Here is a 23,409-nt window from a genome sequence, read left to right on the forward strand (position 1 = left end):
TTAGTACAGTGTTAGTGGGTTTTTTTTTTTGCACTGATCACTGTATTGGTGTCACTGGGGATGTCAGTGACCCCAAGTCAGTTCCCCCCCAGTGTCAGAATGGCCCGCCATAAGTCGCTGATCGCCGCCATAAGTCACTGATCGCCGCCATTATTAGTATAAAAAAAAAATTTAAAATCCCAGTATCTTTCCTGCCATTTGTAAACACTATAACTTTCACGTAAACCAATTAATTTACACGTATTGGGTTTTTTGTAACAAAGACATGTCGCAGAATGCATTTTGGCAGAACTTTATGACTAAATTTGATTTTTAAATTTTTTTTTACTGGACATGTTTTATAGCAAAAAGTCCAAAATATAGTTTTTTTTCCTCAAAATTGTCAGTCTTTTTTTTTTATAGAGCAAAAAAAAAAAAAAACACACAGGTGATCAAATACCACCGAAAGAAAGCTAAATTTGTGGGAAAAAAAGGATGTAAATTTCATTTATGTACCGTATTGCATGACCGCGTAATTGTCCGTTAAACTAGCGCAGCGCTGTATAGCAAAAAAATGGAGTAAGTTGCAGTATCTATACCATAGTTTGTAGACGCTATAACTTTCACACAAAGCAATCAATATACACTTATTGGGATTTTTTTTTACCAAAAACATGGAGCAGAATACATTTTGGCCTAAATGTATAACTAACTTTGAGTTTACTATATATTTTTTATAGCTAAAAGTAAAAAATATTGTTTTTCTTCAAAATTTTTGGTATTTTTTGTTTATAGCGTGAAAAATAAAAAGCGCACAGGTGATCAAATAGCACCGAAAGAAAGCTCTATTTGTGTGAAAAAAAGGACGTAAATTTTGTTTGGGTGCAGCATTGCATGACTGCGCAATTATCAGTTGAATTAGTGCAGCGCCGAGTAGCAAAAAAGAGGCCTGGTCATTAAGGGGGGTAAATCCTCAGGAGGGCAAGTGGTTAACAACTGAAATCATTTCTTTTTCTATTTGTGTTAAACTTAATAGAAGGCATATCCTTTCCCGATATGTTGCATATACATTCAGCAGTCCGCGGGATTGTTGCTTAGTCAAACCCATTTGTATTTCTGCTTGTGCTTGAGTCTTCTTATGCTTCATTATTTCTGCGTGATGTGTTCTGCATCATCTGGCTTAAGAAAAGTTTTTGTGTTTATGGTACAGTAAGGTTCCATAAGTGCCTCTTCTCTATGTCCTTCTCATGAGACTTCTTACTAATAGCCAAGTCTTTCAAAGATGTAGCAATTCTCTTTGGTACTAGAAAAGAATACGTGACTCATATTTAATTAATAGAAGAAATTGTTTGCTACCTCTTTTCATACACTGGCAAATGAAAGTGGACACAGCCTGCTGTATCCTTGTAAAGATTTAGCTGTTTTACACAAAGAGCTATACGTTGTCAAGGATTTAGAGTGATTAACTCAATTCATGGAAGTACAATACATTTATGAATATCTATGGCTGTAAGTGGACAAAGCAGAAAGAGTAAAGGGTTGGCTAAGCAAATTTTCTTCTAAAGTTTATTCAAGTCTGATTTTTTTAAAATGCATTTTTCTGTGGTCAAACAACTCCACAATAAAAAATACTGTTACTACAATTTTGTTGAGAAAAAAATCCCCTCCAGCTAAGCAAGGATGCTAGAATTTTTTTTGCATGTTTTGAAAAAAATTAAACTTGATTCATTATTTTCTTGGTACTACTGATTTCTGAATGGGAGTGTCTGCCTTTTATTGCTGATCAGTTTCAGTGCTGTTATGAGAAAAACTACACCCTTTGCACCCCTTTGGCTGAAGGGGAGCTTCAGGGCCCATTCATACCGTTGTCTTGGAAATTTGCTTTCAACAAATTTCTCCTTACTGTGAGTGTCCGCAGTTGGATGCGCAGTAATCCCCCATAAAGCTGTGCGAACTTCGCTTACCGCGACTGCAGCTAAACTCCACGATTCCTGCACCTCCAACTGGTTTAGCTCTGTTGAGATGTGGGGAAAATGGAGCTCCCGTTACCCAGGAATGATCACACGACACTCTCAGGTTGCAGTTGGAATTTACTCTGAGACTGGCTCCAACCACAGCCTCCTGTTTTATTACAAGCACACACACGGCCCCCCACATGAGAGTCAGGTCAATCCCCTCCCACAGAACAATGTATGGGGAGTGTCTATACACAGAATGTACATCCTGATTGGAGCGTAGCCTTTCCTCTTATCTATACTGGAAGCCAGTTAAACCAGTTGAACCAGTCCTCCTCTCCCCCTGGTGGGCTCTCTGTGGAGAGCGAACTTCCCATCCCTTACATGCTATCAGCTCCTAGTAGTATGTACATTCTCTGTACAAGCATCCCTTAGATTAAACAGTGCCAGTCTGTATCTGAATGGGCCCGATACGATCTTTATTAAAACACATCCATCCAGATACAGTTCAGGTCGGTAGTGGCTTGTAAGATATACATGAGCCTACACGTGGTGTTCGCACTTCCCAGGGCCTGGCCATACGAAGTCCATGTGGTACTATGCTGTTGTTATGTGAATACAGGCCCGCGGCCTACCACCGGCGGCATTCACATTGAATGCCGTGGTGGTATACACGCCGGTCTATAAGCGCAGATCTGCCATCTCATCCATTACCGAGCTGAGTACTGTAATACATACATTGTACATGCGCATCGCCCAATTGCAGCCTTCAGAGCTTTAATTAAACCACACGAGAGACATATGAATAACACTAATATATGACACATTTAAAGTTCAACTTGTAATACAAAAATTTTCATGACACCGTTGTGTTGTGGTGATGCTCACATTAACATTCATTACATGCATTGGTGCGGTAAGTGCCACTGATTTTGAATCGTAGTCCAAAACACTCGTAAAACATATGTCTGCTGCAGCACAATGCCTTGTAATGTTGCTTGGCCATTTTTGTGCCTTCTATGGCATTAGAAGCTCCTGGGAAGCAACATACATTAAAGCGCAACATAATGCAACATGACAGAACATAAAGTTGTAAACAGTAGCTTACCAAAATGGAACTCATGTTACAAGGAGTGCCCATAATATGACTTGTAGCTAATTTCATAGTTCTAAGAAAAACAGTGAGACAATTAACCTCCCTAGCGGTCTGATTATGTCCATATTTCTGTGCTCAAAGTGGTACATTTTTTGGCATGGAAATATGTTTTTTTTTTATTGTAGGTCTGTAATTTTTAGGAATAACTCACTGAAATCTGTCCGAAGAAGAGTCTAGTAAACATCCCAGGTATGTTAAAATTTGAAACACGAAATCATAAATAAGAATGTAATAAACAATCATAAAAAATAATATAATAAATGTAATTCAATAATATAATCAAACCAAAAACACTGAAATTTGAAATATAGCGCCAAGTTCGCACATCACTGAGCAAAGTCGCAAAATCGTTTTCAGTGTCTGATGACGAATTTCCCCATGAATTATTATCACTCAATTCTGCAAGTGGTTCTGATTTACTATCGCTGTTCTCTAGCTGGTCTAAAACCGCTTTTGACCTAAAGGGACGCTTTTTGGACCCCATGGACTTTTCTCAGTTTCCAGGCAGTAAAAATGCAGGCAGGGTACAGGACAAAGCACTCGGGACAAAATGTATGTGAAATGGTTTGATACAGAAATGTTTTACTATGTGATTTTAGTGAATGTCACTTTTTGTCATTTTCAAATTTTCCGCCGTTCCGTCCCCCGTACGTCCCGACGCTCGCAGGGGACGGAACCCAGATGACAGATGCCGGCATCCGCCAGATTACATTGCAGGGGACACTGCAGGAGGGACATCGCGGGAGCGCAGGGCAAGGTAAGAGAAGAACAGATCCCGGAGCAGCGCTGCATGGTAAGCCCGAGTGTAGCTCGGGGTTACCGCTTATGGTACCGAAACTTTACCCCGAGCTACACTCGGGAATACCGCCAGGGAGGAAACCGAAAGAGAAAAGCATATTTCTGCTGGGAATTCTGAAAACATACAATGTAAAAAACACCCCAAATGTTACATATTGCTGTGTAGTAACTGTTTAGTTATTTTTACATATTCACGAAAATCACAGCAGTTTCAGATTGAATTGAAAAAGCAATTTTTAATAACATTCAAATAGAAAATTAATTTACCCTAACCTGCAAGTGTTTTCTTTTTTATATTATATTAATGATCCTTTCTTTTGAAAAAATTACAGACCACACCATAATTTTTACGACTCACAATATGGATGAGGCAGATTATCTAAGTGACAGAATTGTCATTATTCAGCAAGGCAGGTTAAAATGTTATGGTTCTCCATCGTCTCTTAAAGAAAAGTATACACAAGGTTATGAGCTGACTCTTACAAAACAGGTAAGTGATTGTGTTTTCATTTTAAGTAAAACATTACTTAACAGAGATATCTGTCTGTAGTATCTTCTGCCGTCATACATCCTAACAAAGAATGCACATAATCCGTTTTATATACACTCACTAATAATAAATAACAGAAGACAAACAATGTTGTAAAGTGGATGTATGTGAGCGCTAAAGGTGAAAAAAGCTGCTGTACACAAAAGGTACCAAAAAACAACTTCCAAAATTCACATAAAGATAAGAGTGCAGCGCTTAAAAAAACAGCAAATGAAATACACAAGATAACATATCAAAGTGCAAAAGGTGTATAACTGCAAAACGCAGGTATAATATAGTTCTTATACTGTCACTTATGACGTGACTAGATATGGTATAAGTGCTCAGTTCACAATCTCCTCAATGGGTGGAGTGAAGTGGGGGATCAGTTGGATCCCTATTGGTATATGGTGGTAACCAAAAACGATAAGTGACAATATCCAAAATTGGTATAAGATTGTGCACTCACCAGATGCACAATCAGTATGCGCATGTAAGAGATAACCCCTCTTAAGGTATGACTCCAGGACTCATCTGAAGCAAGGTCTGGTCTAATTCTGCGTTGTGGACCCTCAGTTTTCATGCATGGCTCTGTTCCCCTATTGCTCTTGACTCTGCAGGCAGTTAGAAGCTCATCAAAGAGTCCCAGAGAGAAAAGGAGGCCAGAATAGCGTGATACCGTTTAAACATGCGTGCGTTTATTCCATCCAGCAAAAAAGTGTATAAAAACACAATACTGACCAAACAAGAAAGTAAGTTGGCCGCCGGGACCCCAGTGGTGCCGGCGGCAATAAAACGTCAATGTGCCGCAGTTCCCCTCTGACGCGTTTCGTGCAACCGCACTTATTCATGGATAGTTGCAATCTGGTTACTACAGTCAGCACTTATGTACAGTATCAGTATGCTCTGCATTTTAGTTTCAGTATTTCTGGGCTTCATTTGCTTTTCTTAAATTAAATCTTAAAGAATGCAGATGAGTTTATCAGCAAGACAAAATACAGTACAAGGCATCATGCAAGTTAATGTCAGGTAAATGATATTTGCTTGTGTAGCAACTACATCTTGGAAATAAGAAATCCAAGTTATTAAGGAGAACTCTAGACCAGAGGTTGGTTACTTTTTTTTAATCTGAGGACCTAAATGAGAAATTGCCACAAAATTTGGACCCAAGTAGAGAGTTACCAAAATATCAGAAAAGCCATAGAAAGACAAAAAGCATTAGCATTATAATAAAATTACAACACTAACATAAACCATCAATGCTGCATCTCTTTATTTATAATATATCACTGCTGGGGTCAAGGACTGCACATGGGGATTAATGCAGAACATCACCAAATTGGTAATATGATGTGAACCAGCTACCCAAAGCTACTGTCTGACAGGCTAATTCTACCTTACATTACTCACCTTTCCATGATAAAAAGACAGTTTTTTTTCAAGCTTTCTTCCTTGCTATTGAAGAATTTCTTAGGTTTGCTTCCATGCTGTGGGTGTGATGTTAAAAATATCTATTTAGCTTGCTATATTTAAGACATTTAAAACTAAGAACTTCTCTACAAAAACACATCGCAGACCGCCTTCTATTTTGCAAGCTTTAACCACTTCCAGTCCGGACACTTTTACCCCCTTCCTGACCAGGGCAATTTTCAGCTTTCAGCGCTATTACACTGTGAATGACAATTGCGCGGTCATGCAACACTGTACCTATATGAATTTTTTACCATTTTTTTGAGACAGATAAAGCTTTATTTTGGTGGTATTTATTCACCGCTGGGATTTTTATTTTTTTTGCTATGTAAATGAAAAGTCCAAAAAATTTTTTAAAAAGTGTTTTTCTTATAAAATTTTGCAATAAATAATATTTCATCATAAATCTTGGCCGAAATGTATTTCGTTATCTTTTTAGTAAAAAAAAAAAATAAGCCAAATTAGTTTATAACCAAAAATTAAAATTTTTAAACTTTTTTTTATTTTATTTTTTTATATTATTATTTGTTTTTTTTGTTTTTTTTTTACATACTGTCACCCTACCATGGTGACACTGTACTACTTGTTGGGGGTGATGAAGATTTTTTTTTTTCCTTACAGTTATTGCTTTTACACCCATATAGAATGTAAAAGCAATCATTTCTCTTTCTCTCTGTGTGCATTCTTGCAGCCATTGAGAAATACTGAGTGAGCTGTGATTGGTCACAGCTTGTCACATGGTACAAGGCTGTTGTGAATAGCCTTGTACCATGTGACCTCTGTGATCATTCATAGATTTCACCCGTAGTAAGCAATGATGTCACAAGTGACATCTTGCTTACTACTTTGCATGTGATCACTGATTGGCCTATCAGTGATCACATGATCGGGACCTCGTACAGAGGTCCCATCCAACGATCGGTGTTTCACTGTGTCCGGAGGACACAGCGGGCACCGGATCGCGGTGCTGCGCGCTCCCAGGGAGCGCGCACAGCTAGAAATGGCGGGTGCCGTTTCTGAACGGCAACCCGCCCCTGGAGTGCCACCGTCCTGCCGTTTATAAACAGCAGGCGGACGGCAAGTGGTTAATAAAGCCAAGAGATAAATAAAATGTTAGTTTTATTTTCTGTTCATAGTAGACATGTCCAACTAGTTTAACCTCGCTCTCTTGCCTGGTAAAATGTTATGTAAAACAGGAAACTTCCAGAAAATGTATATCATTGTGCCTTCTGATTAATTGCATCACCAGTGGGTCATGGAGATGAAAGGTAATGTCTTTTATGTAAAGAACTCCTGATTGGATTTTTAGTTTCCTGGATTTTGGTGGAGTGTAAAGAACACAGTGCGCAATGTCAGTCTACCAGTGCTCCCTCAGAAGTATGCTTTAGTTAATTATTTCTCAGATTTCCTACCTCTAAACATTATGGTGAAATGGTGAAGGAATCTGTATGAGATCCTATGTCTCTATGTCTATGTTGTAAATGTAATAGTTTTGAAGAGATGTGTTTGCATTTCTTTCCAGTTCTCTAAAAGAGGGTCTATGATTGTTTGAAGTTCTTAGAGGCAGATCAAGCTATAAGTTGTCAGAAAGGTTGAATTACTAAAGGCAAATACGCTGTGTAATTTTTTCCAGTTTAGTGAATGTGGCGAAAAAATGAAAAAAAAAAAAAAATTTTTTGCTTGCACATGATTGAATGATGGAAGTCAGCAGTGCTTTTCCCTATTCACTAAGCTTTAGAGAAAATTCTCTTGCAGAGTGCAACTTCACTTGAAAAGTGAACAGTCTAATCCCGGCAAGGGCATTTCCACCTTCTATACGTTTCTCACTAACCTACAATTCGTCATACAAACTACCTCCCTAACAAACTGGGAAAAAATACTCTCAAAACAAATCACAGCACAATCATGGGAAAGAGCGTTCAGCATCACTCACAAATCCACCTGATGCACCTCACACTGGGAGGCTTACCTAAAAATCCTTCACCAATGGTACTTAACTCCCGTCAAGCTCTCTACCCACTATCCAAACCATCCCCCTTCCTGCTGGAGACAATGTGGTGAAATCGGTTCAACACTACACATCCTATGGTCCTGCAAAACAATCAGATCCTACTTGAATAGCGTTTTCAATTTAATTTCTGAAACATCTGGAAACCTGAACACCCCAAATCCTTCTTTAGCACTCCTACACATTGGAATCGAAAAATTTCCACCTAACTCCCGCACCATCATTACCCTTACACTCTTCGCAGCTAAAGTTAACATTACTAGACTATGGAACACCACCAATGCTCCTTCTCTCACATCCATGATACACGATCTCAATTTCCAATGTGACATGGAAAAGAGATTAGCTTTAAATAACTCCTCTCTAGATAAATTTCATCTCCAACGGGCTCGATGGCTAAGCAACTCAAACTGCTCCATACAACATTGATAAAAACACCACAACTGATAACATTGGCTAACCCTTGACTGGTACTTCCTCCCCTACCAAGTTACATCCCCCCCCCTCCTCTCCTCTCCATACTTTCTTCTCTTTAATACTCCCTCAACACCCAATACCCCACACACTTCACCAAGTTCAACACATTACTTAGAATACCTCTGATTGCATTGTCTTATAGACCTTTATAACACCCCCCCCCCAATTTCTAGAGGGGTACAACACTCATCTCTTTAATGTATGACAACATTTTTTCTTTTTTTGCTGTTGAACCGTATACCATTACCCTGTTCTGTCTTTAAAAACTTCAATAAAAATATTAAAACTAAAAAGTGAACAGTCAATTTGTTTTTAGTAAAACGCTCCCTTTGAGTCTCCCACCAATGTAAGGCTTACATCAGCTGCAGCACAGGTCTCTAAACACATTCCCAGATGCTACAACAGCCAGGAGTGAGTTTACTCTTCTTCAGCTGACTATCATAATTCTGCTGTAAGTCATTGGAGCAGCTATAAAACAACCTGATCACTTCCAAACACACAGGAATGTGCCACACCCGCTATGTATCCCAAGCTCTGCTGCCCCTCCTGTAATCCCAAGAAGACCATGGTGGGTATCAGTGGGTAGAGCATATTGTCCCTCTGATGAATGGGCCTAGAAGAGACAAGTTTAGTTATGTTGGGTTTCAGAGTTGTCATTCTCTGGCAGCTGAGGTTGAGGAAGAAGCTAAGTATCATCTCTGCTTGATTATTTTTTTAGACCCCGTGGATCTTCTCCAAAGATATCCAGAAATGTGGCAGTCAGGTCTCCTGGCTATACTTCTGAGGAGGTACAGGCTGTATTAGGGTAGGGGCCAGGAAGCAAGGAAATGCATTTTGAGTATGTTCCTCTTTTTCAAGCCTCCATGTGTTTGAAGCCTCCGGATTAACTGTAATTTTTTCTGGTGAAATTCTTCAATCCTGTATATTATTGCTGAAGGCTCTAACTATCAAAAACTTCCAAAAAGGTACCTAAATATATATATATACACGATCAAACGAAAATACATATTCCGGGAGTCCCTAGACACCAGGCCAATGAGATACTTACAGAAAAAGAACTAGTGGTGGACTCAAGCAGAATAGGGAATTTGTGAATACTCAAGAAAAATAATTCAAACAAAGGTGACCAGTGGCACACAAAAACTTCTTTATTACAGACAAAATTAAAAGTATAAAACAAACACAAAAAATCGTACCACACTCCACAGGTCCCAAGTAGGTAAATCCCTGTCAGGGGAAAACTCATTAATAGAAAGATAATTGTATGGATGACTTGTATGTACATTTGTAAGCTGTAACATGTTCCCTGCAGGAAAGAGTGCAAAGGCATAATGACAAAAAAGCTCCTATACTCAGAATTGACCAGCCATAAGCACCGGGATAAACCCAGCACCAGACCAATCATACAATGAGACTGGTGTAAATGTTAGTGTAATACAGGGAGGGATGCAGGAAAGGTATCAAAACCCCCTTCATGCACTAGACACCAAGGCATAAAGATCACAGCAGCAACTGATCCTAAATGTATGACCACATGTAGTCCAGAGGAGGATGTAAATAATAGTGAGTGAGAAGTGGGCATAGAGTATAAAACCAACAGTCCTTCCAGGTGATAACAGCTTGGAATAGGAGAGTTACAGCCAATAGGAGGAACATCCATAACCAATAAAGGTACTTATCTTGAAGTAGAAGTCCATGGAAAGTTCAATGTAAGACCTGGGAGTGTGGTACTGGGCCACTCCTGACTGGTTTCGCTGGTACAAATGGCTGCCTCAGAGGTAGGCTCAAAAAGTTTGCTTGACGTCAAGCAAACTTTTTGAGCCTACCTCTGAGGCAGCCAGTTATGGATGTGCTGTCTCTTTGATTGAGGAGTCATCGCATACTTTGATTGCTTATAAGTTACATTATATGTACCTCTGTGCATTTAAAGGGACTGTGCCTCAGATAATGCCATTTCTTTGATCAAGAAGTCACTGCATATCCTGACTGCTTATAAGCTACACTACGTGCACCCCTGTGCACTTAAAGGGACTGTTCCTCAGATAATGCCATTTGTTTGATTGAGAAGTCACCGCATACTATGATTGCTTACAAGCCACACTATGTACACCCCTGTGCATCTAAAGGGACTGTGCCTCAGATAATAATACTTCTTTGATAGAGGTATCACTGCACACTCTGATTGTTTACAAACTATATCATATGCACCCCTGTGCATCTAAAGGGACTGTGCCCTGGATAATGTTACTTTCTTGATATAGAAGTTACTGCATACTGTGATTTGCTATACCATATACCATAAGTTATACCATATGTATCCCTGTGTATTCAAAGGGACTGTGCCGCAGATAATGTAATTTCTTTGATTGAAGAGTCACAATATACTTTGATTGCTTACTAGCTATATTAGGTGCACCCCTGTGCAGTTAAAGGGACTGTGCTTAAGATAATGCTATTTCCCTGACTGAGAAGTTATTGCATACTTCAAGTGCTTACAAGCCAGGGGCGGACTGACCATTTGGAAACTCGGTCACTGCCCGAGGGCCCGGGGTCTGTAGGGGGCCCCATGAGATGCCCCTGGTACCTTTTTCATAGGCTTTTTTGAGTTTGGGAAAGGACACGGGGGCCCCATGATCCCCTATTGGCTGGGGGCCCCATGAGTTGTCAGTCCGCCCCTGTGTATGCATCATACATTCTAGGAGGAGAACAGCTGGGGGAATCAGTGGTGACTTCCCTGACTGAGAAGTTATTGCATACTTCAAGTGCTTACAAGCTATACCATCTGACCCTTCTGTATTCAAAGGGACTATGCCTCAGATAATGGCAAAATTTGTGTATTGAGGATTTGTTTCCTACTCTGATTGCTTACAAGTGACATCATGCACACCTCCGTGTATCAAAGGGACTGTGTGTCTCTCCAACTAATGCAAGCCATTCCTTTGAGAAGTTATTGCATACTCTGAGTGTCTACTGGCTATACAAATTACATTCATTTTGAGGAAAATCCTGGTGCTAGTTCATCTACGGCTGCAACATATTACATCCCCTCAAGGGAGTGCATTTTCCATCTAAAACCACCTATAGAGCATACCTACTCTTAGGAACATCCATCAGCTTAGTCCTTGACCTGATCATGTATGAGGGAGGTTACAGTGGCCTGTTAGGATCTCCCCGAGATGGTGCCCTACAGCTTGGCACCTGAGAGAGTCACGGGCCTTTTATATACCATTATTTACATCCTCCTCTGGACTACATGTGGTCATACATTTAGGATCAGTTGCTGTTGTGATCTTTATGCCTTGGTGTCTAGTGTATAAAGGGGGTTTTGCTACCTTTCCTGAATCCCTCCCTGTATTACCCTAATATTTACATCTTTCTCATTGTATGATTGGTCTGGTGCTGGGTTTATCCTGGCGCTTATGGCTGGTCATTCTGAGTATAGGAGCTTTTTTGTCATTATGTCTTTGTACGCTTTCCTGTATGGAACATGTTACAGCTTACAAATGAGTCTTACATATGAGTCATCCATACAATCATCTTTCTACTAATGAGTTTTCCCCTGACAGGGATTTACCTACTTGGGACCTGTGGAGTGTGGTACGATTTTTTTTGTTTTATATTTTAATTTTGTCTGTAATAAAGAAACTTTCGTGCGCCACTGGTCACCTTCTCTTTCGTTTGAATTATTTTTCTTGAGTATTCATAAATTCCCTATTCTGCTTGAGTCCACAACTTGTTATTTTTCTGTAAGGCTCTAATTATCCCATTATCTCCAGAGGACACAGTTTGCAAATTACTGTGTGCTTTTTCTCTTCTTTTGTAACTATAAATGTTGAATTAAGGGTCTCAGAACTGTGTAAATGTATTTTTAAGTTGCAAAAAAGAATTATATTTCCCAAGATCAGCCATTATATAAGGAAGCATTGTTTCTGGTTTTGTTCCGAAAATTAGTATATATATTGCATGAACTCATGGAGAGGTTTGTGATATTTTATTTGCTGAAATGTTTCTGAGAAAGGGCTGAAGTGTTAAAATATAAAAAGGGTCAATGGAAATCACTGAATGGTGTTCCACTGCTCGAGGAAGAGAATCTGCTATGCACTCAGTAGCCGTAACCATACCAGTAGGGTGGTAATAGATGGCATTGTTCTTTATATGCACGTTACTACTGTAGCACTCACCACTGAAGGGGCCCAGTTCCCCCTAACTAGTACAGAAACTTCTATTTACGTATACTGTCCTCCTACAATCAATGGGAGGACAAGCTTCTTAGTAGAAAATTCTTAAAGGAGCAGGCACGCACTACAGTCCCAAATCAGGTCTTAATCACAATCTCCCAGGAGCTGTCTGCCACCCATCATCCAAATATAAATCCTCAGTGAGGGAGGTAAAAGATCCTTCTTCAGTTAAGAACTTCAGTACAGTGCCCTTCAGCAATAATCCATTAGCAATCTCCTCCAGGCCCTCAGCCAAGCTCCTGTTGAGGCCCGACTGTAACTTCTTCTCTCAGTAGCTATCTCCCAGGATCAGCAACCCCAGGGGAACATGAACCCTCCCTGAGGAAAGGCCTCCCAAACACGCATCTACTTCCCAGACACTTTTTGGTTGCCTACTTCCAGGGATTGGCTGGGGCATGATAAATTTTCATACTGGTCATTTGACTCTCCCTGCCCTATATTCTGAAAGCTTCCTTCAGATGTACGTGAGAGAAATCAAATACCCAAGCTAGGAAACTCTGCCCAGACAAAAACAAACAAAAAACTTAATTTAGCCTAGCAGCCTAATTAGAAGAGTGCTAATTTCAGGAAAAGCCACATGGCCAAATGCCTTTTAGACATAGCTGAAAAAATCAAGCAGAATGTTTCTGATCCTAGGATGGTATATTGCATCTGAGATATTGTTGGTGTTGTCTTTGTCCTCCCTGTTTGGCATGAAGGTGGCTTGTTCCAGATGGATACACAATTGCAGCTAGAGGATGAAGCTATTTTCCAGAATTATTTAGAATAATCTGCATTTAGAAGGAAGACAGAGCTGTAACTTGCACATAAATCTAGATCTTTTACCTCCTCGGGTACTCAGTTCCATAATTCTAGGAGGAACTGAAGACACCATCTAGTCCCACTACATTCCCAAATATAAAAGATCTTACCACAGCAAGGAATTCATCATTAATGATAGGGAATTCTACATTTTTAATATCTTTTTCAACTAGTGTAGGGATCCCAGAAAATAGATTTTTCTTACACAAAGAGGTTTTTTTTCAGGAGATTTGCTTCTCCTTGATTTACATAAGGTTGTTGTAATAGTTGATAAAACCTTCCCTTTACATCTAACTAGGCCTTTACTTTACTTCCCATATCAATGTTATATATCAATAAACATTTTTTATATTCAAATAGTTTTTATTAAAGTTTCAACATACAAAAGTAATATATGATAATCGATCATTTTTGGTTCACATTGAGAATAACAGTGTACGAAAAATAAGAACGAAAGGAAAGTTGAGGTTCCCCACCGGGTGGCCGGGGGACCTGTATTTCCGTAATTCAGTTACATGAGAGGTATGCTTCGTATGTTGTGAACCATTCTAGGAGACTAGTGGGGCATAAGAGTGGGGAGAACATGAGGGTAGTGGAGGAACAGGGAAGGAAGTGGGGGAAGGGAGGGTAAGCACCAATTCAGTGTGGGCAGAGAGTATTGTATTCCTTTCTAATAGTAGTCATTTTATTGAGCAACTGGGGTTATTTAACCATCGTGACCAATGGGTTTTAAATTTGTGATAGGAGGAATTATAAAGTGCAGTTCTTCTTTCCATCTCGCATTGGAGGTTGAGGTCGGAAATGAGGCGGAATAATAAAGGGATTGTGGTGGATCTCCATAGTTTGGTGATGTTAGTTTTTGCGGCTGCTAGGATGTGGATGATAATAGTGTGTACGTTTACAGGAAATATGTCTATTCCGATGTGGAGAAGAGCTAGGGCGGGATTTGGAGTAACTGAAGTTCCTGTGAGTGATGAGATGATCTGGAAAACCTTGTTCCAATAAGATTTAAGGGATTTACATGCCCAAAGTATGTGAAGGAGAGATCCCTTTTCTCCACATGGTCTCCAGCAGAGTTGTGAATGTTGAGGGCAGAATTGGGATAGTTTAGTTGGTGTCAGGTACCATTGGTGTAGGATTTTCAGGTATGTCTCCCAATGGGAGCTACATTTAGAAGCTTTAAAAGTGATAGTGAATGTTTTTTCCCAAGTGTTTAGCGTTATTGGTTGGGAGAGATTCTTTTCCCAATTGAGTAAGGAAGAATTGTATGTAGTAAACTGTATTTCAGCAATGAGTGAATAAAAAGTCGAAATTCCTTTCTTAGGGTACTGTGTCTTTTGGAAGAATTGCTGTGCAGTTGCAGGAATTTCTATTTCAAGTGGTATTTGTGTTTTGTGAATAGAGTGGACTATTCGTATATAGGTATATTGTTCTTTGTCAGGAAGATGAAATTTCTTTTGGATGAAGGAAAATGAGTCTAGTTTGTGTTTTGTGTAGATATCTTGGATATGGAGTATACCAAGGCTGCTCCATGTTGATATAATTAAGTGAGGAGTGAGGAAGTGTAGGGATGAAAAGGGAGTGGGAATTTTCACATTACTCTTGTTTGCTTGATTGCGGGCTGAAAAGTCAAACCAAGCAATTAAAGAAGCCTGGATACATGGGTGTGTTTGTAGATTTTTAGGTAGGGCTGTCTTGGGTATGTACAGTATGTCTGTTATTGTGTGTGGTAAGCATAAGGAGTTTTCTAATTTGGTCCAGATCTTCTCGTCGGTTGGGTGCCACCAAAAGAAGAGTTGGTCTAAGAGGACTGCTTGGTAATATGATTTTAGGTGGGGGAGACCCGTCCCACCTCTGGAGGGTGGGCGTAATAATAAGTTCGTGGAACATCTGGGTCTTTTAGAATTCCATAGAAATTTATTTAGCGTAGCTTGAAGTTTAGAGAAGAAGGTATGAGGGACTGGTATAGGAAGCGTCCGAGTTGATAGTGTGGTTGTGCGTAAGTTCTTTATTTCTTGAGGGATGGTTTCCAATAATGGTTTGTAATTAGTTGCGTAAAGTTGGCTAGTGATTGCGGTAAGTTTGATCCCTAGATAGGGTATGCTATGTGATTCCCAGGTAAAGGGGAAATGTTTGGAAATTAGAGTTTTAGTATCAATAGGTGTAAGCAGGTTGAGTATAGATGATTTGGGTTCATTGAGTTTGTAATACAAAACATCTGCATAACTATGGATATGTGTATGTATCGAATGAATTGATTTATAGGGGTTCGTAATCATAATAATATCGTCTGCGAAGAGACTAAGTTTGTGCTCGTGTTGATACAATTTAATTCCCGTAAAGTTTGGGTCGTTTCTAAGATTGGTTGCTAATGGCTCGATGAGTAAGGCAAAAATTATGGGGGATAGGGGGCATCCTTGTCTGGTACCATTTGTTATACAGAAAGGTTGTGAGAGTGTGCCGTTGGTCAGTACTCTGGCGGTGGGCTTGGAGTAGAGGGATAGTATCGCTGAGAGCATCCAGTCTGTTATTCCAAATTTTTGTAATGTAAGGTTCATAAATTGCCAATGAATTCAGTCAAATGCTTTTTCCGCATCTAATGATAGGAGAAGGGAGGGTTGTTTTTCGGTCTCGAGGTGATGTAGTAGGGATATAACTTGTCTTGTAGCGTCTGGGGCCTGTCTACCAGGTATAAATCCCACTTGATCTTCAATAAACATTTTTAATATGTAATTTGTTGATACTGTACATTTTAACCTCCCTGGCGGTATTCCCGAGTGTAGCTCGGGGTAAAGTTTCAGTACCACAAGCGGTAACTCCGAGCTACACTCGGGCTTACCATGCGGCGCTGCTCCGGGATCCCTCGATCACTTACCTTGTCCTGCGCTCCCGTGATGTCCCTCCTGCAGTGTCCCCGGCAATGTAATCTGGCGGATGCTGGCATCTGTCATCTGGGTTCCGTCCCCTGTGTGCGTCAGGACGTTTGGGGGATGGAATGGCGGGAAATTTGAAAATGACAAAAAGGGATATTCACTAAAATCACTAAAATCACATAGTATAACATTCCTGTATCAAACCATTTCACATACATTTTGTCCTGTCCCCTGCCTGCATATTTACCATTCTTTCTGCCTGGAAACTGAGAAATGTCCATGGCGTCCAAAAAGCGTCCCTTTAGGTCAAAAGTGGTTTTAGACCGGCTAGAGAAAAGCGATCGTAAATCAGAACACTTGCAGAATTGAGTGATAATGATTCGTGGGGAAATTTGTCATCAGACACTGAAAACGATTTTTCGACTTTGCTCAGTGATGTGCGAACTATATTTCAAATTTCAGAGGTTTTGGTTATTATAATTATATTAATATTTTTTACGATTATTTATTAAATTATAATTTATGATTTCGTGTTTCAGGAATTATCCTACCCGGGATGTTTACTAGACTCTTGTTCGGACAGATTTCAGTGAGTTATTCCTAAAAATTACAGGCCTACAATAAAAAAAATGCATATTTCCACGCAAAAAAAAACAGAAATATGGACATAATCAGACTGCTAGGGATGTTAAGTAAGATTATATGGTGGAGACTTCATATGGGCAAGTGTAGTGATGTCATACGTTTTATCCACTAGATGGAGCTCTATAAATTAGTTTATATTTGATTTAATTATTTTATTTATTGGCACTTTTTTTTTTATTTGCCTTTCTGATTATTAAATCAATTTGTGTAATTGTAATAAGAATGTTGTGTAAAGTGTGTTTTGTATATTATGCTTTTTACTGCCCACTTGTCATGGATGGCTTCCTGTCCCCTGAAGATCTGGGTTGCCATGAAATACGTAGGGCAGAGCCAATTCGTGACGTTATTGCACATGCAGCTGTTGGGCGGTGATGCTATCTTACATGCTTTTGAGACGTGACTATTTGAGTCCCACATAATGTTATTAAACCTGCTGTTTGGAAGATATTGGGCCATGGTCTGTGGTTTATGTTTTTGAGTGATACAAGTGGTCCTTCTGTAATGGTTTATGGGAGTCAGGAAGCAAGCCGGATGCCATCCAATGGAGGTGCAGACCGCTCAGAAGATTTACACTGGTGAGGGTGATGGCTCACAACAAGGTGCAGTTTTAATACAAAAGACCATGGCATCGGTCTGCTTTATACCTTGTTTTGGATGAACTTTTATTTATTCACATATTTATTTTTAGGCCCTGGTTTGCTTTACACTTTTTGAACTGTTTATTTATGGATTTATAAACTGATATACACAGGAACACTTTGATTTATTAATTTTTATTTTGCATGACTTTGTTGACATTTATTGCACATGAGCACTGTATATTATTCATGAATTGAGCATTTATTGCATATTTGCACTTTATAGGAAGATTTAAGACAGCACACCTTTTGGGATTGCATAGTTTGGACATATCTTGTATTCAGAGTGGGTTGCTGCAGTCTCATTGATGACTGTGACACTGAGTGCAGGTTACACTTTTGGTTTTTTTCTAGTTGCATGTGCCTGAACAAGGGATTTTTTGTGAACTATTACTAGTTTTTTCAATGTGTTCTATAGCAGATGATGTTTGGGCATAGCCTATTTTCATAAACTTTCTTCTTATTACTTATGTGTTTCCCATGCTGAAATCTTCTATATATTCCATTTCAGAGAAGAACCTGACACTTTTCTTGCATAGTTCCAGTTTTAATGGGTCTTCTTGATCCAAGATCTGGTTGAATCCCCTTCCAAGTGTATAGAGATCATAATAGGTGCATAATAAGATATTGAAATACTGACAAAAAAGGCAAAAAGCCATGCAAGGAAATACACCCTGAATAAAATAGTGGACTCCAAATGTGGGTGTTCTAGTTCTGACGTGTCCTCTGACCACTGAATGCAATACACAGTAATGGGAAGAGTCGGCAACTCCAAAATCCTCATAAAGACTTTGTTACATAGGAGTACATATAAAGCAAGCTAGCTTCCTATGTAAGGAATAAAGTCATTATGAAGATGTTGGAGTTGTCGACTCTTCCCCTTTACTGTATATTGTAAAACTCACTATAGCTGTGCATATCATGGTCAGATGATTTGATTGTCTGATGGATAGGTAATCTATGGAGTGAATTATGTGCTGGGGAGAAATAAAACATAATCCTTAGTTTATGCATGGAAAATATCAATTAGGCATCCTGTGTGAGAGAGTGATGTGACATACCCTTTGATAGGTCAATGGTGCGCATGCTAACGAACTTGACACGGAGCTCCCAATTTCGGGTCACCTGATCGCTGTGATAGCCTTTAATTGGCTATCACAATGATCAGTCGCTGTGAAGCCCACCCCCATGTTTTCTCTCTCTGAATGGAGGACAGAGATACATCGTGTCTCTCCCTGTCCTTTCAGAGAGAAAAAAAACAACAGTTTGTAAAATACATATTTATTAGAAATAAAAGAAAAAGCAAAGAAAAAATACCTAGAACACTATTTGATCTAGGTCATTGCCAGGGTTAGTGTTTGGGTCAAGTAAGAGTCAAAGTTCAAGGTCAGGGTCAGTATATTTTGGGCAGGATTTTTTTTTGATTAGTGTCAGTTAGTGTTAGTGTCAGTGTCAGTGTGTTTTAAGTAGGAAGAAAAAAAAAAGCAAAATGCACACTTTGTTTCTGGGCTGTACTATGGGTACAAACAACAAATAACATACACATATGTAATATCCCTGCAATCGTAAGGAGCAGGAGAATTTAGTTTGGGTTATTCTTTGGTTGTAGGTTATGGTTGTAACAAGAAATATACAACTAAATTTAAAAAACATATTTTTTTTACTACTTTGGGCCAGTTTTCCTTTGATGGTAAAAATAAATCAGGAGCTATCCATAGACATTTACCACCAGCCCAATTTGTCCTGAAAAAAACAAGGTATAATTCACCAGGATGTACAAAGTAGTTGTGGTGATATGTACAGATCAGGGGTGGACTGACCATTTGGAAACTCGGGCACAGACTGAGGGCCCGGGGTCAGTAGGGGGTCCCATGAGATGCCCCTGGTACCTTTTTCATAGGATTTTTTGAGTTTGGGCAAGGACAAAGGGGCCCCATAATCCCCTTTTTGCCCGGGGGCCCCATGAGTTGTCAGTCCGCCCCTGGTACAGATTTGCTAATACATGTCAAAGTTGCAAAATTGAGCTTAGGCATTAGGATTCAGTTTACCCTTAGGTGTGAAGGGGTTAAGGTACTTTTTGAGAGGTCATTGAATGTGTCTTAACAATGTTCCAAAAATCTGATATGATTAAAATTAGTTAGAAAGTCATTTGCTAAGATTACAGCTTTTTTCTTTTTTTATTTTAACTTGATTTAAATTTGACCAAGAAACCTAGAGAGGACAATGCCAATCCCTATAGATTTTGAATCTAAGTTCTATGATAGAAGAGGGGATCACAAATGTTGGAGAGTTTTTCTAGTTTACCTGTTTGGAAATCTGTCTCTAGCAGTAAACTACTGTGCTTTCATTCCCCATTATTCTGTGAACAGACGTAATCTCTATTCCAAAAGATTCAATCCCTTCACCCAGACAATGTTCACTAAAGCTCTTGCCATAATAATTTGTGATCTTGAAGAACTCCTTAGGAGAAGCAAAAAAAAAGGTACCATTAGATTTAAAAATAAACAGATTAGTATAAAATCAATAATAAAAAAGAAGTGATAAATTAGGTTAATAGTAATCCAGACTTTCCCAGTTGTTGTCTTCTTGAATGGGTAGCCACAACACAAAGTGTATGGGGTGCATGAGGCAGTTTGTATGTAATTGGTTTAAGGAAATGTTTAAATTAGAATTATCAGGCTCAGGCCCAAGGAACCATCTGAACCCTATATAAACCGAGACCTCTGGGGGGGGGGGGTGCAAGAATAATCCTTTTTGCAGTGATCGAAACAGTAAAAATCAAACACACAAAAAAGATTTGTTCACTCTCCTAAGAGCATTGGTGGAGGGATTTCCTTATCAAAGAGCTGGGGTGTATTGGATATATTCTCTGTCCAGCTGTTAGGAGTATGTTGTACAGCCCACCATCCACTATCTAGTGTAGGTGAGTTGCCAAGTATCACCTAATTAAGTCTGGGATCCCCAACCCTCACCTTTTCTGTGTAGTAAACAACACAGAGTTAGAAACTTTTTGCATTTCATAATGCAATATAAAATTAGTAAATGCCCTGTGTAAGCTACAGAGATAGGACTTGGGACCTGGTCCGGGAGGGTTTTAAAAAGATAGTGCAGTTTAATATGAACATTTTCAGTGCTGTACTATGACCCAAAAAGGATAATGGAAGTTTATCCCATTGCTTTACTTTTTTGAATAAGTTATCAAAACAGTGGGGGGAAATTTGTCTTGGATAAGGTGGAATATACTGGAGTAATATGGACACCTAAGTATTTAAGGGAGTGCTGACACCAATGATACTGATAATTAGCTTCTAAGTATGTGAGCTGAGATGGAGGTGTATGTAGAGGTAATGCTTCTGTTTTTACTGACAGTCTTTTATCCTGACAGTCTACTAAAATCTAAACATCTACCGTATTTGCCGGCGTATAAGACGACTGGGCGTATAAGACGACCCCCCTACTTTTCCTGCTAAAATGTAGTGTTTGGGCTATACTCGCCGTATAAGACTACCCCTCTTCCAATGCACACCAGTGGGAGGAATAGTGCCCCATCATTGATGTCAGTGGGAGGAATAGTGCCCCATCATTGGTATCAGTGGGAGGAATAGTGCCCCATCATTGGTATCAGTGGAAGGAATAGTGCCCCATCATTGGTATCAGTGGGAGGAATAGTGCCCCATCATTGATGTCAGTGGGAGGAATAGTGCCCCATCATTGGTATTAGTGGCAGGAATAGTGCCCCATCATTGGCATTAGTGGCAGGAATAGTGCCCTATCATTAGTATCAGTGGAGGAATAGTGCCCCATCATTGGTATCAGTGGCAGGAATAGTGCCCCATCATTGGTGTCAGTGGGAGGAATAGTGCCCCATCATTGGTGTCAGTGGGAGGAATAGTGCCCCATCATTGGTGTCAGTGGGAGGAATGGTGTCCCGTCATTGGTGTCAGTGAGGGGTGGAATAGTGCCCCATCATTGGTGTCAGTGGGGGGTGGAATAGTGCCCCATCGTTGGTGTCAGTTAGGGGGGGGGAATAGTGCCCCATCGTTGGTGTCAGTGGGGGGGAGGAATAGTGCCCCATCATTGGTGTCAGTGGGAGGAATAGTGCCCCATCGTTGGTATCAGTGGGAGGAATAGTGCCCCATCATTGGTATCAGTGACACCAATGATGGGGCACTATTCCTCCCACTGAGACTTGCTGACCCTGTTCTCGTATGGTGCTGCTGCAGCCAGCATATGTGGTTGCAGCAGCACCTCTACACAGAACACTTACCTGCTGCTCCGGCACTCAATTTTCGTGGGGCCGCTCGGCTCCGCCCCCTCGCCGGTGATTGGCTGCCTGTGTGCCTTTCCTGAGCTACAGTTCTGGCGGCCAATCACCGGTGAGGAAGCGGAGCCGAGCAGCCGCACGAACATCCAGTGGCCGAACTGAAGGAGACGCCGCGCTTCCTGGACCGGATCGTCGTAGGACTGGATCCAGGTAAGAGACGTCAGCCCCTGCAAACCCCTGTACTTAATGCCGCAGCCCCCCTAACATGTGTACCGGCGTATAAGACGACCCCCGACTTTTGAGAAGATTTTCAAGGGTCAAAAAGTCGTCTTATACGCCGGCAAATACGGTATGTAGATTTGGGAGGGACGTGTTGGGGGTCTTTAAGAGTCCGCAATATGTCATCTGTGAATAAAGAGAGCTTGTATGCTTTAATTACACCTGTATCCCATGGATATTGGGACTAGTACAAATGGCTTCAGCTAGAGGTTGCAAACACAGAATATTAAAGGGGATAGTGGGCATCTCTGTTTAGTACCTTTATACAGAGGGAAAGTAGAGGAAAATGCCTGTAAAAACTTAACCTGCATGGTAGATGATGAATATGGTGCTTGGATAGCCTTGTAGAAAGGACCCTTAAATTCTACATGTTGCAAAACAGACCTTATATAGTCTAATCTAGTGAACACCTTCTGTGCATCCAAACATAGCAACAAAGTAGGAGTAGGGGCTTCATTCATCTATAAGGTCTATAGTCCATCTAGTGTTATCTCCCACTTGCATGGGCTTTGTAGTGCGTACAAACCAACCCAATCTCTGTTGATAATCTTGGGTAGAACAGAAGACAGTCTTTTGGCCAATATTTTGGTAAAGAGCTTGTATTCTGAGTTCAGTACAGCAATCAGCCTATAGTTAGCTGTAGAATTCGGGTCTTTCCCAGGTTTAGGTATAACGGAGATATAGGAAGGTAGAAAATTTGGTTAAGGTTTTTTGCCTTTAAGCAGCAAACTATATAATTCTAATAAATGAGGGGTCAACACCAGGAGTAATTGTTTGCAAAATAAATAGGGTAGGCCCATCCGCTCCTGGAGACTTATGAAGGGTCAATTGTTTAACTACAGCCAAACGTTCTTCTATAGTATAGATACAGATGGGTTCAAGGATAGTAAACCTGCTTGGGTAGCTTAAGACAGGACAAAAGATATCAAATTTGTCCTTTTGAAAAGGGGTATGAATATCAAGAAATAGACATATGTATAATTTATTGTAGTATCTCTGAAGAAGTTAGCTATCTCATTTGAACAATAATTAGTGGTGCTGTCAGATTTAAGCATAAAGTCAGGTATAGAATGGGTAGATTGTGCCTGCAGTCTATTGGCCAACATCAAAATAGGCTAGCTACTGGTCATTTATGATAGAAACAAATATGGTGCTTACTGTATATCCTAATCATCAATACATATATGGGCATACATTTTTAGAAACAGCAATTTTCCAAGCACCATAGTTTGACAAAAACTTTCAAAATTAAATTTTTGAAATTTTATCTTAAAGTCAAAGAAAGTTCTTTTCACTTAA

General features: G+C 39.9%; 1 protein-coding gene across 1 annotated transcript in view; it reads left to right on the forward strand.

Annotated features, from left to right (window-relative positions):
* Nucleotides 1-23,409, forward strand: part of LOC149464696 (ATP-binding cassette sub-family A member 13-like) — a 594,838-nt gene that overhangs the window by 174,310 nt on the left and 397,119 nt on the right. The window contains exon 15 of the mRNA XM_089674212.1: nt 4,221-4,378. Within this exon, the coding sequence (XP_089530338.1) occupies nt 4,221-4,378 (158 nt within the window). The remainder of the gene's footprint in view (nt 1-4,220; nt 4,379-23,409) is intronic.

The sequence above is a fragment of the Staurois parvus genome, unplaced genomic scaffold, assembly GCF_062004578.1.
Source record: "Staurois parvus isolate SC_StPar_1 unplaced genomic scaffold, SC_StPar_1.0 ptg000148l, whole genome shotgun sequence".
In the NCBI taxonomy this organism is placed as follows: Eukaryota; Metazoa; Chordata; class Amphibia; order Anura; family Ranidae; genus Staurois; species Staurois parvus.